Consider the following 17,356-nt stretch of genomic DNA (forward strand, 5'->3'; position numbering starts at 1 on the left):
TCTACCTCTTGAGCTACAGCGCCACTTCCAGTATTCTAGTGGTTTATTGGAGATAGGAGTCTCACAGACTTTCCTGCCTGGGATGGCTTTGAACCATGATCCTTAGATCTCAGCCTCCCAAGTAGCTAGGACTACAGGCGTGAGCTATTGGTGCCCAGCTTCTAAGAGCCTCTTATCTCCAATGAAACACCAGAAAACCAGAAGTGGCACTGTGGCTCAAGTGGTAGAATGCAAGGCTTGAGCAAAAGGAGCTCAGGCCAAGTTCAAGTAACACAACAAAAAAATAGTAATTAAGTCTATTATTTCAGAGTTCAGCATCTACTCAAAGTGACTGCACAGATTAGAATTTATAAAAAATTAACATATGTTTAACACACATTTAACATATACATATATATAAATACATTCTTGCATATATTAAAACTTACCCCTTAGTACCCAGAGGGCACCATCCAGGCTTCCAGTTTTTAGAAAAATCTCCGCTGCAATGTTCACAATTTGACATCTTGGTGCTAACTTTGCAGGTCCTGTAAGTCCTTTTAAACTTGTAAAGTGTATTTTTAGTTCGTATAGTTTATCTAAGACCTTTCTTCCCTAGAGTGAAAAACAGGAAGAGAAGCTGAGCAGTAATCACTTGTCACGTTAGAGGGACACAAAAAGTTGACGACTGGTATGCAGAGGGCCAGTTTGCAGTGTGCGCCATCCACCCTACACTTCTGAAGGGAGGGAGGGAAGGAAGGAAGGGGAATTTAGTAACCATAGTAACCAGCCCCTCCCAGCACCAGCAGGAGGCTCTTCTCATCAAGCAACTCTGTATTCTCCGCGTCCTCCCCTTCGCATTTCACTCTTGCCTTAATGCAGAAAACTACCTTTTCTCCTTTTCTGTTGTCCAGTCTGAGATACAAGAGGGAAAGACAATGGGAATGAAGATGGTGGCATCACATCTAGATAGATGCTAGCAGGAAAAAATGATCAAAACAATTGGCTGCAAATAGTTTTTAATCTGTCTGTCTGTCTGTCTGTCTATCGTGCTGGTGCTGGTACTGAGCCTTGACTTCAGGGCCTCGTCAGTCACTTCTCCCTTGACTCCTTTGCTCCAAGCTGGCACTCTACCACTTGAGTCACAGCTCCACCAATGGCTTTTTTGGTGATTCACCATAGGTAAGAGTCTCATGGACTTTCCTGCCCCGCTGCCTTTGAACTGTGATCTTCAGATCTCAACCGTCTGGGTAGCTAGGATGACAAGGTGTGAGCAAGGATGACAACAGTGACTGGCGAAGCTTTTTTTTTTTAAATTCATGCATTCTGTATACATACAAGTGGCCAGGGAATTACATGTTATTGTACCCAGCTATGAAATGACCTCCTTAAAGAAATGAGCAGTAATGAGATGCGCAGTGTACTAATGAGTAGTGCCACATTCCCAATTATTCTATTAACTCTGTAATTCTGCTTCCGTGTTGGATTTCCCTGCCCTCTCTCTGAACTTAATTACTGAGTCTCTAACTCACTTACCACCTCAGGGAAACCTAAGGAGTAGAAAAATGGTATTATCTCAGTCACTACAAGACTACTTTCATTATGAGCTAAAGCTCAGAAAGTTACACATCAAGATGCAAGGATATCCAGGCACCGATGGCTCATGACTATAATTGTAGCTACTCAAGAGGCTGAGATCCAAAGATCGTGGTTTGAAGCCAGCCTGGGCAGAAAAGTCCCTGTGAGACTCTTTTTTGTTGTTGTTGTTGTTGATGGTCTTGAAGCTTGAACTCTGGGCCTGGGCGCTGTCCCTCAGCTCTTCAGCTCATTGAGAGCCCTCTACCAGTTGAACCACAGTGCCACTTCCAGTTTTCTGGTGGCTTATTGGAGATAAGAGTCTTATGGACTTTCCTGCCCAGGGCTGGCCTCGAACCGAGATCATCAGGTGTGAGCCACCAGAGCCTGGCTCTGTGAGACTCTTATCACCAATTAGCCACTTAAAAACCATTAGTGGTGCTGTGGCTCAAGCAGTAGAGCACTAGCCTTGAGCACTCAGGCTGCAGTGCCCAGGCCCTGAGTTCAAGCTCTACAACTGACAAAAAAAAAAAAAAAGAGATATAAGGATATTCTGTCCTAGAGCATTCCAAGAGGTAATTCTAAATGAGTTTTGTTGATTAATCACCCTGAATTAATCTAAGACCCATAATTTATTCACAGTATTTAAGCTAACACTCTGTGCCAATCCAAACATAAAATTTATTTTTTTTGAGGATGTTGCACTTGCTAGACAAGCAATTTGCCACTGAGCTATATTCCAACCCCAAACGTAAAATTTAATAACGTACCTTGCACCACTGCAGTAACTGATGGTAGAAGTACATGGTACTGATTCCAATTCTTCCCAGCAAAGTTCTGTCTACTTCACTGTGCTGTGGGTCTTTGCTAACTGAAACACAACACAGGAATATTCAGGTCAGTGAAAGTCACTTAGGATGCCAGAAAAGGCAAATTAACATACAACTACTGTTAGACAGGACAACAAAGATAAAACTCTGGCTTAGTATGGCTTACTGGCCAAATCTAGTCCGTTGTATATAGCCTGTGAGCTAATTGGTTTATATTTTAGAGACTTGTTTAAAAAGTAAAGCGAATAGCTGGGAATGTGGCTTGGTGGTAGAGTGCTTACCTAGCATGCATGAAACCCTGGGTTCAATTCCTCAGTACCACATACACAGAAAAAGCCATAAATTGCTCTGTGGCTCAAGTGGTAGAGTGCTAGCCTTGAGCAAAAGCAGCTCAGGGACAGTGCTCAGGTCTTGAGTTCAAGCCCCAGGACTGGGGGGAAAACATCTCAAAGCCATACAAATTTTCTTGTCTTGTAACAGTAAATATTGAACACCTCCAGTATACTGGTACAAGGTACTACTAGTTTTAACCATTGTAACCGAAAAGTAATAATAAACATCTGACATTAAAAGCCAGTACATGGTGTTAGTGGCTCATGCCTGTCATCCTAGTGACTCAGGAGGCTGAGATCTGAGGGTCGCAGTTCACAGCCAGCCCAGGCAAGAAAGTTCATGAGACTCTTATCTTCAGTTAACTACCAAAAAGCTGGAAATGAATCTGTGGATCAAAGTGGTAGAGTTCTAGCCTTGAGCAGAAAACTCAAGGATAGTGTCCAGGCCCTGAGTTCAAACCTCAGGACTTGCACATAAGAAAAACAATCATTTGCCCCAGTATAATTGTCGTTCAAGGTAACCATAAGCAGGTGGAAAAATTCATCAAGCAACCTGCCACACTAAACTCTCAGCATGGAGATTGTGAGAACAGTACCCCTTTCAACCAACCAATACACACACCAAGACAGTGACATTTTACCTGTCTCAGCAAATTCACAAAAAGGAACCACTGGTGTTTCTTCTTTATAGTCTTTTGTGAGTGTTTCAGCGATACAAGTACAAAATCTCTGGAAATCTACAAATTTTTCGCAGCTCATTTTGATGTTAATGTATAGGTTTCCCAATTTGGTCCAGTCACATTTTTCCTTACAATCCTATCAACATTACGTTTTGGGGGGCGGTGAGGGGAAGGAAAGAAAAGAAAGGGGAAAACTGTCACTTCTGTAACATAGGTTCTAGTTCAGACACACGGATTAGCTAAGTAGAAATTAGGGGAACGTAAGGTCTAAAACAATCTTATAAGCTTTCAGACATGCATAACATCAACAGTACAGTAATGGGATACTGCTATATCTATAGTAAGTTTTCTGACTAGCAAATCTCTATGAACTTCAGGTAACAACCATTTTTTTAGGGGGGGGGGGAGGAGGTGCTAGTCCTATAGCTTGAACTCAGCTTGGGCATTGTCCCTGAGCTTTTCTTTTTCCTCAAGGTTAGTGATTTACCTCAGTTCCACTTCCCGCTTTTTGGTGGTTAGAGATAAGACTCTCATGGACTTTTCTGCTAGGGTTAGATTCAAACTGTGATCCTCAGATCTCAGCCTCCTGAGTAGCTCGGGATTACAGGCATGAGCCAACAGGACCCAGCCAACCTTCAACTAGTTCCTAGAGTTCTTTTTTTTTTTTTTTTGGTCAGTCCTGGGGCTTAAACTCTGGGCCTGGGAGCTATCCCTCAGCTCTTTAGCTTAAGGCGAGTGCTCTACCACTTGAGCCACAGCGCCACTTCCACTTTTCTGGTGGTTTATTGGAGATAGAGTCTCATGGGCTTTCCTGCCCGGGCTGGCTTTGAACAGCCATCCTCAGATCTCAGCCTCCACAGTAGCCAGGATTACAGGCGTGAGCCATTGGCCCGGCTCCTAGGGTTCTTAATAACGACATCACTGATAAAGCAGAAGTGGACAGAGATGAGTTTCATGAGACAGATGGTAAGCAGCACAGTGCGAGCTTGTCTACCACAATATAGTGTTTTATTCCTTTCATACATTGATTTACTGCCTTTAGGGATTACATTTTACTGTTATTTGACCATTTATGATTGGGGGTCTGCTTAGTATTTTGGGCATTACATTTCTACAAAATGGACTACAAAGCTAATTCCAGTAAATGTGTTCTCTTCTTAGTACTTTCTATTTTAAATTAAGATGTAATTTTCTATAACAAAAAAGTTGTTTCAACGATATAAACACAGCTGGGCACTGGTGGTTCATGCCTGTAATTCTAGCTACTTAGGAGGCTGAGGTCTGAGGATCGCGGTTCAAAGTCAGCCTGGGCAGGAAAGTCCGTGAGACTTTTATCTCCAATGAATCACCAGAAAACTGGAAATGGCACTGTGGCTCAAGTGGCAGAGTACTCACCTTGAGATGAAGAGCTGAGGGACAGCGCCCAGGCCCAGAGTTCAAGCCTCATGACCAACAAAAATAATAAAATAAAAGGATATAAGCACACTAGGTCAGAGCAGACCAATAATTATGAATACAAACAGATATTAAACTTGAAAGACCACAGTTACTTATTTCTGCCAGGAGAGGGCAGCGTGGTCCTGGTGCTGTCAGTCTCACATACCAGAGCTCTACATGGACAAAGTTAGCAGCGCTTGTCTGCCCAGCCACAGAATTAAAGATTCATCTTGGATCATCATTATTTTACCTCAAGCGAATTTTGAAGGCAAACAGTTTTTTGTTTTTGCTGAACCTGGGGCTTGAACTCAGGGCTTGAGCGCTGTCCCTGAGCTTCTTTTGCTCAAGGCTAGTGCTCTACCACTTGAGCCACAGTTCTACTTCCGGCTTCTTATGAATAGTTTACTGGAAGTAAGAGTTTCATAGGCAGTTCATGCCTGGACTGGCTTCAAACTATGGTCCTCAGATCTCAGCCTCCTGAGTTGCTAGGATTTATAGGTGTGAGCTACCAGCACCTGGCGGCAAACTATTATTTAAGAATCAATTTTACTTTTTTGGGGGGGTGAGGGCATTACTGAGGTCTGAACTCAAGGCTTTGTGCTTGCTAGGCAGCCACTCCCCTGCTTAGCCATATCTCCAACCCTTAGTATTAATTTTAGAATAATGTGTAAACCTAGATTTGTTTCTTATAGTACTGGAAACCAAATCCAGGGCCTCATGCTTGCTAGGTAAGTAATCTACCACCAAGCTTCATTCCCAACCCAGAACTCTAGAAATTAAAATATTAATTTTTTTGTATTAGTCCTGGGGCTTGAACTCAGGGTCTGGGAGCCAACCCTGAGCTTTTGTGCTCCAGGCTAGCACACTACTACTTGTGAACCACTTCTGTTTTTTTTTTCAGTAGTTAACTGGAGATAAGAGTCTCACAGACTTTCCTGTCTGGGCTGTCTTTTAACCACAGTTCTCAGATCTCTGCCTACTGAGTAGGTAGGATTACAATAGGTATAAGTCATGGGCAAAATATTAATGTGATAAAAAGTAAGCGTTTTCTCTAGTAGCTCCATTACTAAAATTCTTCCTGAAGTATGATTATGATTCAACTATTTTTGCTATTACTGATCTTCAGAAGTCCCACCAACTATTAAAAAAAAAGTAATGCCATACCTCTACTTCATTCAAGGCTGACTCTAAATCATTCTTCCAGCTCATTTTAAATTGCTTCATCCGTAACCTTTAATGATAGGAAAAGGTTAAATATGTGTATCTTTCTTCACCCTCCACCCCAGAAGTCATTAATGCTTGAAGTCAATTTGTTCTATTTATACCTGAGACTTGAGAAAAATGGATGCAGAAAATATGCCCTAAAAACTTAAGAGTAAAGGGAATTGGCAACTGTTTAGGTATCTACCTACATTACTTCCTCCACAAACCATGGATAGCAAGAGAAGGAAGAAACTTAATCCTCATGCAGTCATACTTCAAAATCACCCAGTACAGGGAAAGGAAGGGCAATCAACTGCTCTCCCCACCCGCACATAACCTTCCCTATTCTACAAAGATCCAGGTCTAAATCAACAAAGCAAGAAGTCCAACAAGGGGACTCATTTGCTCAAGGCAAGTGCTCTACCACTTGAGCCACAGCCCCACGTCCAGTTTACTGGTGGGTCAGTAGAGATGAGAGTCTCGCAGACATTCCTGCCCGGGCTGGCTTTGACCAGTGATCCTCAGATCTCAGCCTCCTGAGTAGCTAGGATGACAGGCGGGAGCCACCGGCACCACGCCATCATGACATTCTTGAGTGGAAGTAGGTAGGCCTACAATAAGAGTGCATTAAGTGGAATCAAGCAAGCAGTAACACAGGAGATTTTATTCCTTTCAGCCTGACTGAAGTAGAATTTTAGGAAAAGATGGCAGAAGGGCTTCTCATGGGAAGCTATGAAGATGCTTTGCCTTCATCCTTCCTAGATCCCTGTCAAAATACGTGTACTTTAGTCTCACCTGGCTTTGATTTCCAGAACAGCGGTGATTTCTTGTTTGGAAGCCTGGGTTTGGTATAAAAGCTCAACGATATAGTTCAAGTGTTCTGGGTCAAGCATTATTCCAGCTTCAACAAACTATAAAAGAGAATTAAAAAAAAAAAAAAAAAAGGTCATTCTTACAAAAACATGAGCGTAAGCAGGTGGCTCATGGCTGAAATCCAGGAGGCTGTGCTCTGAGGATTGTGGTTCAAAGTCAGTCTGGGTGGAAAAGTTCATGAGAGTCATTAGCCAGTAAAAAATGGGAAATGGAGCTGTAGTTCATATGGTAGGGTGTCAGTCTTGAATACATAAAACCAAGTCAGAGCACCTGAGTTGGAGCCCCATACCAGCACAAAACAACAAGAACAAGAAAGAAAACCAATACTTATAATACTTGTAAGTACTATATTATTATTATTATTATTTGGGTGTGTGTGTGTTTATTTATATGGGACCAAGGAATCAAACTCAGGGGCCTCATACATGCTAGGCAAGCACTTTACCACTAAGACACATTCCTTGCTCTATATTTTTAAAATAGTATTTTCAAAACAGTATTTCATACTATTTTTATAAGAGTTGAAAAGCTATTATGTGAAATGATGAGGAGTGAAACATGTATAAAGTAGAATTAAAACAATAATAATATTTCAAAAGTATTTTCTTCAAATGTGAGATGCCCTTGTTTAAGAACTGAAGGAGGGGCTGGGAAGGTGGCTCAGTGGTAGAGTGCTTGCCTTGCATGCATGAGGCCCTGGGTTCGATTCCTCAGCACCATATAAGCAAAAAGAAAAAAGCAGGAAGTGGCGCTGTGGCTCAAGTGGTAGAGCACTCGCCTTGAGTTGAAGAGCTGAGGGACAGCACCCAGGCCCAGAGTTCAGGCCCCATGGCCGACAAAAAACAAAGATTTGAAAGAAAAAAATGGGATAATTATTTTAATATAAAATTGAATTTTCTTTCCATTCTCAGTAATTTCAACCACTTTGTTACTTGTACCTCTTATCTGACATGCAGTGTTCAGATATCATCTCTGCTTGTAATTGTTTTTTTATGCCAGTCCTGGGGCTTGAACCTTAGGGTTTGAGAGCTCTCCCTGAGCTTTTGTGCTCAAGGGCTAGTGCTCTACCACTTTGAGCCAGAGCTCAGGGACAGCACCTAGGCCCCGAGTTCGAGATTGAGCCAGAGCTCAGGGACAGCACCCACACCCCGAGTTCAAGATACGAATTTCATGGATTTTCCTGCCTGGTCTGGCTTGAAATCTCCATCTTAAGATCTTAGCCTTTGAAGTAGCTAGGATTACAAGCATGAGCCACTAGTGCTGGGCTCTATTGTAAATTTTCTGAGAAATATCAACCTTGCAGCTTCCATAGGCGTTAGCCAGGAAAACCTGCTGATTCCTTGTTAAATTAGTAACCTTGGTCATCAGCTGCCTACATAAAAAGGTTTGACTTTAACAAATGAATTCAGGACTGGGAAGGTGGCTTAGTGGTAAAGTGCTTGCCTAGGATGCATGAAGCCCTGAGTTCGATTCCTCAGTACCACATTAACAGAAAAAGCTAGAAGTGGTACTATGGCTCAAAAAAAAAAAAAAAAAAGAATTCAAAGATTTCCCCTCTTAATTCATAAAGTCTTGTGTCTAAAGTTCTTCATTTCCCTCGGCTCAGATGGAGAGAGCTAAGGGAGTATGTCAATGATTTTTTGTGTGTGTGGTGGTCCTGGGGCTTGAACTCAGGCCCTGGTCCTATCCCTGAGCTTCTTTTGCTCAAGGCCAGCACTCTACTACTTGAGCCACAGCACCACTCCCAGTTTTTCCCAAGTCATTTATTGGAGATAAGAGTCTCACTGCCCGGGCAGGCTTTAAACCAGTATCCTCAAATCTCTACCTCCAGAGTAGCTGGGATGATGGGCGTGAACATTCACTGGTTATTTTTGAGATAGGATCTTGATTCTCCCTCCCATATTTGGAGTACACCCCTGAGCTGCAATCCCCCCCTCCCCAAACCCCCTTAAATCTTCCCTTTGTAGCTGAGACGGCACTCCGGCCACCATGGCAACTTATCTGGCTGTGAAGTCTCATATACTTTTCTGCCCAGGCTGGCCTGGGACCATCCTGGTCCTCCTCACCTGAGCTCCCCAAGTAGCTAGGATGATGGGCACATGCCACCACGACCAGCTATTGGTGCAGAAAGGGTCTGGCATGTATGTATACCAGACTAGCCTCAAACTGAAATCCTCCTGACCTCAGCCTCCCAAGCCATTGGCACCTGTCTACTGCACCTGGCTAGCAGTCCTATTGTGGTGTTCTGACTAGGTCTCCCATGTCACTCTGGGAATAAGGTGGCACTGAAGAGGCTGCAATGTTCAGGGTGAGTGTTGAAATACTGAGCTGAGGAATGTTTGAAATTCAGTCGTTTCAGTCACTATTTTCTATATGTTTTGGTATAAATAAAATTGGCACATAAAAATATGTGTCAGTATATAAAATGTATGTGGATATATAAGAATGTATATGTAATTACTCTGTATGTTGTGTGTATCTTTTGGAGAAGATATTTTTATAGTCTATTTCAGAAGAAAAAAAAAAGGATGTTTCTAAAAACAACATGAATAGTTGGGGCGCCGGTGGCTCGCGCCTGTAATCCTATCTACTCAGGAAGCTGAGATCTGAGGATCACGGTTCAAAGCCAGCCTAGGCAAGAAAGTCTGTGGGACTCTTATCTCCAATGAACCACTCAGAAAACTGTGGCTCAAGTGGTAGAGTGCTAGCCTTGAGCTGAAGAGCTGAGGGACAGTGCCCAAGCCCAGAGTTCAAGCCCCACGATGAACAACAACAAAAAGAATAAAAAGGCAGATGAGGGTTATGTGGAAATAATCATTTGTTTGCTTATTCTAAAGAATAAAAGAGACAAATCATACCTTGCAGAAGATATCAATTAGAGCAGGCACCGCATTCCTTAATTTCAAAGTTGCCACATGCTCAAATATTTTTAGGATTATCTGTGGGGCAGGCTGATAAAACAAAAAAAAAATGACATTGATTTTAAAGTTTTTCTTGCAGTATAAAGTTTCTCAAGCTTGTTTATGCTGAAAACTACAAATGTTCACTAGGAAGTGTTTAATAGGTACAGAAATTAAACTGCTAGCTTCAAACAAATATAACAAAAAAGCCCCACCTCACTTAAAATGTTAAAAAATGTTTTCTTGCTGGGTGCTGGTGGCTTACACCTATAATATTAGCTACTCAGGAGGCTGAGACCTGAGGACTGCATTTAAATCCAGCCTGGGCAGGAAAGTCCGTGAGACTCTTATCTCCAATAAACCACAAGAAAATTGGAAATGGCGCGGTGGCTCAAGTGGTAGAGCGCTTGCCTTGAGCTGAAGAGCTCAGGGGCAGCGCCCAGGCCCAGAGTTCAAGCCCTACAACTGCCCCCCCCCCCAAAAAAAAAAACAACAAACCAGAAGTGGCTGCTGTAGCTTTAATGGTAGAGTGCTCCCCTTGAGCAAAAGAGAGCTCAGGGACTGTGCCCAGGCCCCAAGTTCAAGCCCCAGGACCAACCGGAAAAAAAACAAACAAGTTTTCTTGTCACTTACCGGTATTTTAACCATTATGCTGAGGTTCACTACCTGAAATACTTCTTTCAATAAACAATGCTTGAGTAAAGACATTAGAAGCTCATTTAAGACTTGTAAATCAAAGTATATACCCGGAGGAAAATTTCTGTAGAATTCCATAAATAAGTTTACTGCAAGTGAAAACACACAGTCATTGCAGCTACAGTATCCGTGTTTCCCAAATTACATGATTTTCCTATACTCAAAGAACGAGTGTAAATTCACCTATTAAAAGCTACCAGCAATATTGGAGCAGTAGCAGCAGTATTTGATGAAAATTAAAGCAAAAGTCAAAATGGCAAACAGATGTTGGAAGTTAACTGAGCAAGCTCAACCGTTAGATTCATACTATTCACAAAAAGTAATAAAATAAAATCCACTGGGTATGGTGGCTCACGCCTGTCATCCTAGCTACTCAGGAGGCCGAGATGTGAGGATTGAGATTCAAAGCCAGTCCCGGCAGGACAGTCCCCATGAGACTCCTATCTCCAATGAACCATAGAAAACTAGAAGTGGAGCTATGGCTCAAAGTGGTTAGAACGCAAGCTGGGCGCTGGTGGCTCACGCCTGTAATCCTAGCTACTCAGGAGGCTGAGATCTGAGGATCTCAGTTCAAAGCCAGCCCGGGCAGGAGAGACCGTGAGACTCCTATCTCCAATAAACCACCAGAAAACCGGAAGTGGCGCTGTCGCTCAAGTGGTAGAGCGCTCGCCTTGAGCTGAAGAGCTGAGGGACAGCGCCCAGGCCCAGAGTTCAAGCCCCATGACCGACAAAAAAAAAAAAAAAAAAGTGGTTAGAACGCTAGCTGTGAGCAAAAGAGCTCAAAAAAAAATCCAAAATGCCAAATACTGATATTTTTTCAGAGTGAGTCCTGGGGAGTCAACCTACCAGGAAGCCAGGGATGGGGGTGGGGGTGTGTGGGTATGTGGGGAGGCTTGTACGCAGCCTGGTCATGCATAAAGAGTCGTACAATTTGGTGACAGGTGCAAGACTACTCTGACGCATGCTCATTTTTCTCTTTTTTAACCCCTAAAACGGTTCAGTAAAAGTTACTTTTGGATTTATTTTTGCAGAGCTGAGGACCAGACTCAAGGGCTTGCATTTGCTCAAGTGCTCTTCCACCGAGCTAGAGCCCCAGCCCCTTGGATTTACTCTTGTATTCATTATTTCTACTAGAAATACTTATCACTAGGCTGGATTACTTGCAAAAGTCAATCACTCATGACAAGGTTCAGTACCACAACTAAAAAGTTCATGTGGCGCATGCCTGAAATGCAGACACTTGGAAGAGAGAAATAGTGGGGCTGCAGTTCAAAGCCAGCAGGGCAAAGAGTTAGCAAGATCCTACTCAAAAACAGGCCAGGTGAGATGGCCATGCCTGTAATCCCGCCCGTGTGGCAAACGCAGCCCAAGGCTGCTTGTGCAAACTTGGCCCCAGGTCCTGTTTGAAAAGCAATAAAGCAGAAAGACAAGGCCATGGTACAAGTGGTAGAGTGTTTGTCTTAGCAAGTGGGAGGTCCTGAGTTCAAACTCCATATTGAATCAATACTAATAATGTTAAAATTTGTAATTCTTAGCAACCTGAATAATACTACATAATAATATTCAACTTGATTATGCAGCTGTCTTATATACTACATTTTCTCCCCCTTCGGTACATACAGATGAATTCTTGCTGCTGTTTTTTCTTTTCTTCACCATTTCTACATAGTTGCCTATTAAAAAGTCGATCAACTGACACCATACAGAGAATGGCTGGCCACTGGTGGCTCACGCCTGTAAGCCTAGCTACTCAGCAGGCTGAGATCTGAGGATTGTGGTTCAATTCAAGCCCAGGCAGAAAAAAAGCCCATGAGATGTTTATCTCCATCTACCTCTTGAGCCATACCTCCAGCCTAGCTTTTTGCTAATTAATTTGAGATGGAGTCTTCTGGACTTTTCCACCCAGGCTGGCTTTGAACTGTGATCCTCAACAAATTTCATGCATGAGCCACCAGAGCCAAGCTATCTTCTGACAGATTAAAAGGTTAATTAACAATTATCTTTTTCTTTTTTCTGTTTTTTTTCTGGTTGTGGGCCTTAAACTCAGGGCCTGAGCACTATCCCTGAGCCTCTCTGTGCACAAGGCTAGCACTCTACCACTTGGGCCACAGTGCCAATCCTGGTTTTTGAGTGGTTAATTAGAGATAAGACACTCATGGGTACTTTTCTGCCTGGGCTGGCTTTGAATTGTGATCCATAGATCTCAGCCTCCTGAGTAGCTAGGATTACAGGCATGAGCCTGTACATATGAGATATGTAAATAAAATTTCAAACTCATGAAAATATTATTGTATAAGTAAGATATAGTGGCGGGTAGATAGCAGTTTTTTAAATTAAAACAGCATGCTTGCCGGGTGCCGGTGGCTTGTGCCTGTAATCCTAGCTACTCAGGAGGCTGAGATCTGAGGATCACGGTTCAAAGCCAGCTTGGGCAGGAAAGTCCGTGAGACTCTTATCCCCAATAAACCACTAGGAAACCAGAAGTGGCACTGTGGCTCAAGGGGTAGAGCGCTTGCCTTGAGCTGAAGAGCGCAGGGACAGCGCCCAGTGTTCAAGCCCCATGACCGACAAAACAACAACAACAAACAAAAATACCCAGCATTATATTTACCTTTTTTTTTTTTTTAGGTCCGGTCGTGGGGCCTGAACTGTGGGCCTGGGTGCTGTCCCTCAGCTCTTCAGCTCAAGGCTAGTGCTCTACCACTTGAGCCACAGTGCCACTTCCAGCTTTTTTCTTTTTGCTTATGGGGTGCTGAGGAATCGAACCCAGGGCCTCAAGCATGCAAGGCTAGCACTCTACCACTGAGCCACCTTTCCAGCCCCATATTTACTCCTTTCTATGGCCAAGAAAGCCACTCTTAGGTAAGGTACTATTTTCATATTTTAAGAGCACTGAATTAAGATTACACACCAGCACATTATGAAAACACTCTTATTGATAAATTAGAAATAATTACTGAATTGTTTCATACCTGCACGCTGCAGCAAGCATATCTCATTGATGCTTATGTATTTCTTAAACACATCCATGCAAACCTATGAAAATTATGAGAGTATTAAATCACCCTTTTTTCAGACTTTTTTTTTGGTCAGTTGTAGGGCTTGAACTCAGGGCCTGGGTGCTGTCCCTGAGCCTCTTTGCACTCCAAGACAGCACTATACCACTTGAGCCACAGCACCACTTCCAGTTTCTAAGTGGCTAATTAGACTTAAGAGTCTCACAGAGACTTTTCTGCCCGGGCTGGCTTTGAACCATGATTCTCAGATCTCAGCCTCTTGAGTAGCTAGTATCACAGGCATGAGCCACTAGTGCCTGGCCTCTTTCAGACTTTTAAAACTGAGTTTAAGGCACTGGGATAAAGCAGTCAATATACAGCCAGATGAGCAATTTGAAATGTGTGTTGAATTCATTATAATTCTTCCTCTAGGTTGTTTAAAAAAAAATCACTCTTTTTCTCCCCATAAACCTCCCTCCCCAACCTGACTCAAGAGCTAGGGTGCTCATTGTTCCTTTCTTTTTTCACTCAAAACTGGCACTCTACCAACTGAGCCACACCGGTACTTCTGGTTTTTGGTAGCTGACTGGAGAAAAAAGTCTCATGGACTTTTCTGCCTGGGCTGGCTTCAAACCACAGTCCTCAGATCTCAGCTTCCTCAGTAGCTAGGATTACAGGAGTCAGACTTGGGTCACTTTTTCTAGTATCACCCAAATGTCCATCAAACAGCAATATTTAGTCACAAAATTTATTGTGATAAACTCACCTAAAGAAATACTATTATTACAGGGAGAAAACCAATAAACAATTACATAAAAAAATGTACAGATGGGGGCTGGGAAGGTGGCTCAGTGGTAGAGCACTTGCCTTGCATGCGTGAGGCCCTGGGTTTGATTCCCCAGCACCACATAAGCAAAAAGAAAAAAGCCGGAAGTGGCGCTGTGGCTCAAGTGGTAGAGCGCTAGCCTTGAGCTGAAGAGCTGAGGGACAGCGCCCAGGCCCAGAGTTCAGGTCCACGACCGGAACCCCCCCCCCCCCCCCCCGCAAAAACAAAAAGTACAGGTGTGTTGCTAAAATACTGAGTAAAAGTAAGCAAGCTGAGCATGGTGATTATAGGCAAGCACCTATAGTCTCAGCTACTCGGGAGGCTGAGACCGAGGACCACAACTTGGGTGACGTAGCAAGACACTTTTAATTTAAAATTAAAATTTAAGCCAAGTGCCTGTCATCCTAGCTACTCAGGAAGCTGAGATCTGAGGACTGAGGTCCAAAGCCAGCCTGGGCAGGAAAGGCCATGAGACTCTGATCGCCAATGAACCACCAGAAAACTGGAAGCGACGCTGTAGCTCAAGTGGTAGAGTTCTCGCCTTGAGCTGAAAAGCACAGGGACAGCGCCCAGGCCCAGAGTTCAAGCCCCATGACCAAAAATAAATAAATAAAAGCAAGAATAGAGTCAGGCACCGGTGGCTCATGCCTATAATCTTAGCTACTCAGGCTAGGATTGGAGACCTGAGGATCATGGTTCAAAGCTAGCTGGAGCAGGAAAGTCCATAAGACTCTGTTCTCCAATTAACTACTAGAAAATTGGAAGTGGAGCTGCAGTTCAAGTGGTAGAGTGCTAGCTTTGACCAAAAGACACTCAGGGGCAGCACCTAGGCCTTAAATTCCAGCCCCACGGCGGGCAAAATAGAGGCGAAAAAGCCAGGCACAAAAGCATACATATTTTACAAGTCCATTTATGTCAAGTACAAAACTGGGCAAAACTTACCTATGTATCAGAAGAAAATCACAACACATGCGTGACTGAGACAGTCAGACAACTTACACTTCAAAGGCTCTGTCTGGCTTACCTTTTCATCCTCCTGTTCAGGAACATGAGCGAACTTACACTGTGATCGTTCACAACCACGCAAGGTGTTAAAATGAAATTTGCAGTATCTGTGGGGCATCATCAGCCCTAGGGGTTTCTGGAACACCTGGACAAGTAGAAAAACTCCCTCTGTTAACTGGAGAACATGGTCAAGTAAGAAAGCATTTGAAACACACATATTTGATATACAGATATATAAATATACAATTAATATATATAATACGGATTATATAATGTTATGAAAGCTTATATGCTCATCCAGTTTCTGCTTCTGACTCGACTTTAACGAAAATTTAATTTGATTATAATATACAATTCTCTTTAGCCTTTGTGATTAATGGGAAAAGGCATTACACATCGTGCAGCAAACTTTTCCATACACTTGGTTTATTCTGCCAGCTGTCTTTTCAGCAGCAGAAATTACGCATCCTGTGTTTTCTCTTTTGGATATTGTTTTCAACTCCTTTGGTTATTTGTGAGTATCATTGCTTACTTTTTGCTTCCTACCAATTATCCCCATTTCAAAACCTTTATAGCTGGGCACTGGTGGCTCCCGCCTGTCATCCTAGCTACTCAGGAGGCTGAGATTTGAGGATAGTGGTTCAAAGCCAGCCCGGGCAGGAAAATCTGTGAGACTCTTATCTCCAATAAACCACTAGAAAACCAGAAGTGGTTCTGTGGCTCAAGAGGTAGAGCGCTAGCCTTGAGCTGAAGAGTGCAGGGACAGTGCCCAAACCCAGAGTTCAAGCACCACGACCGACAAAAAAAAAAAAAAAAACCTTTATGTCTGGAAGTAGTTAAAAAAAAAAAATAGGAAAGCCAGGCACTGGATCTCAGGCCTGTAATCTATCTTCTCCCGAGATGGAGATCTGAGGTTTCAATTTCAAAGCCAGCCTGGGCAGGAAAGTCTGTAAGACTCTTAACTCTAATTAACTACCAGAAAACCGCAAGTGGAGCTGTGGCTCAAGGGATAGTGTCAGCCTTGAGCAGAAAAAGGGATAGTGCCTAGCTAGGTGCTGAGCGCAAGCCCAGTGTCAACAAGCCCCAGTATCAACACACACACAAAATGGAGAAATACCCCCAGAGGAACCCAAAGTATGGGCTGTAAATTGACTCTACCATTTGAGCCACCCCCAACCCTTTTGATTTTTTTTTTTTTTGGTCGTTCTTGGGGCTTGAACTCTGGGCCTGGGTGCTGACCCCTCAGCTTTTCAGCTCAAGGCTAGCGCTCTACCTCTTGAGCCACAGCACCACTTCTGGTTTTCTGAGTGGTTTACTGGAGATGAGAGTCTCACAGACTTTCCTGCCCGGGCTGGCTTTGAACCATGATCCTCAGATCTCAGCTTCCTGAGTAGCTAGGATTATAGGTATGAGCCACCGATGCCCAGCTCATATTTTTTTGTGTTTCTGAGACAGGTTCTCCTTAACTTCACCCGGGCTAGCTTCATACTCAAGATCCTCTTGCTTCTGCCTTCTGAGTGCATTGGATTACAGGCACAGACCCCCTAGGATCAGCTCAGATAATTTCCTGTGGGGGAGAACTTACCCCCATATTTTTTTCTCTCTTAAATATTTCACAAGCATCAGGACTCTGCAGCTGCGGGACAGGATGTCTTCCTGGAAATCTGAAATCTAGAAGAAGTGATTTAGAATGGCATTACATAGCAGTGTGTTCCTACTTACTTCCTTTCTAACAATCTGTTTTAAAGTTTCCCGTTGGAATATTCATATTCAGCTTACAGACTGTATTACCATGTGTGTTACTATGAAACACATAATGATTTACATCTTGGACACCTGGAATTTAAGCTCTGAGCTTAAATTTTTTAAGTTCACTCTAGGCTGCAGAAAACCTTCCAAAAAGTCTTACAGAGTTGCTCTGAGCAATGCATTCAAATAAATCATCTCTAAGTTAGTCAAATACTGTAAATGATTTTTTATTTTTGTGGTTCTAGTGCTGGGGCTTGAACTCTGTACCTGGGCAC

The 17,356-nt window shown here is 43.1% G+C and overlaps 1 protein-coding gene across 1 annotated transcript in view; it reads right to left on the reverse strand.

Moving 5' to 3' along the window:
- Topaz1 (testis and ovary specific TOPAZ 1) overlaps positions 1-17,356 on the reverse strand; it is a 44,164-nt gene that overhangs the window by 8,570 nt on the left and 18,238 nt on the right. The window contains exons 7-16 of the mRNA XM_042665904.1: positions 16,918-17,003; positions 15,352-15,477; positions 13,478-13,541; positions 10,443-10,594; positions 9,768-9,860; positions 6,832-6,947; positions 5,998-6,064; positions 3,358-3,532; positions 2,325-2,425; positions 429-594 (exon numbers count right to left, since the gene is read on the reverse strand). Coding sequence (XP_042521838.1) covers positions 429-594; positions 2,325-2,425; positions 3,358-3,532; positions 5,998-6,064; positions 6,832-6,947; positions 9,768-9,860; positions 10,443-10,594; positions 13,478-13,541; positions 15,352-15,477; positions 16,918-17,003 — 1,146 coding nt within the window. The remainder of the gene's footprint in view (positions 1-428; positions 595-2,324; positions 2,426-3,357; positions 3,533-5,997; positions 6,065-6,831; positions 6,948-9,767; positions 9,861-10,442; positions 10,595-13,477; positions 13,542-15,351; positions 15,478-16,917; positions 17,004-17,356) is intronic.

Source organism: Dipodomys spectabilis, unplaced genomic scaffold (assembly GCF_019054845.1).
Source record: "Dipodomys spectabilis isolate Male_0828 unplaced genomic scaffold, ASM1905484v1 ptg000360l, whole genome shotgun sequence".
Classification (NCBI taxonomy): domain Eukaryota; kingdom Metazoa; phylum Chordata; class Mammalia; order Rodentia; family Heteromyidae; genus Dipodomys; species Dipodomys spectabilis.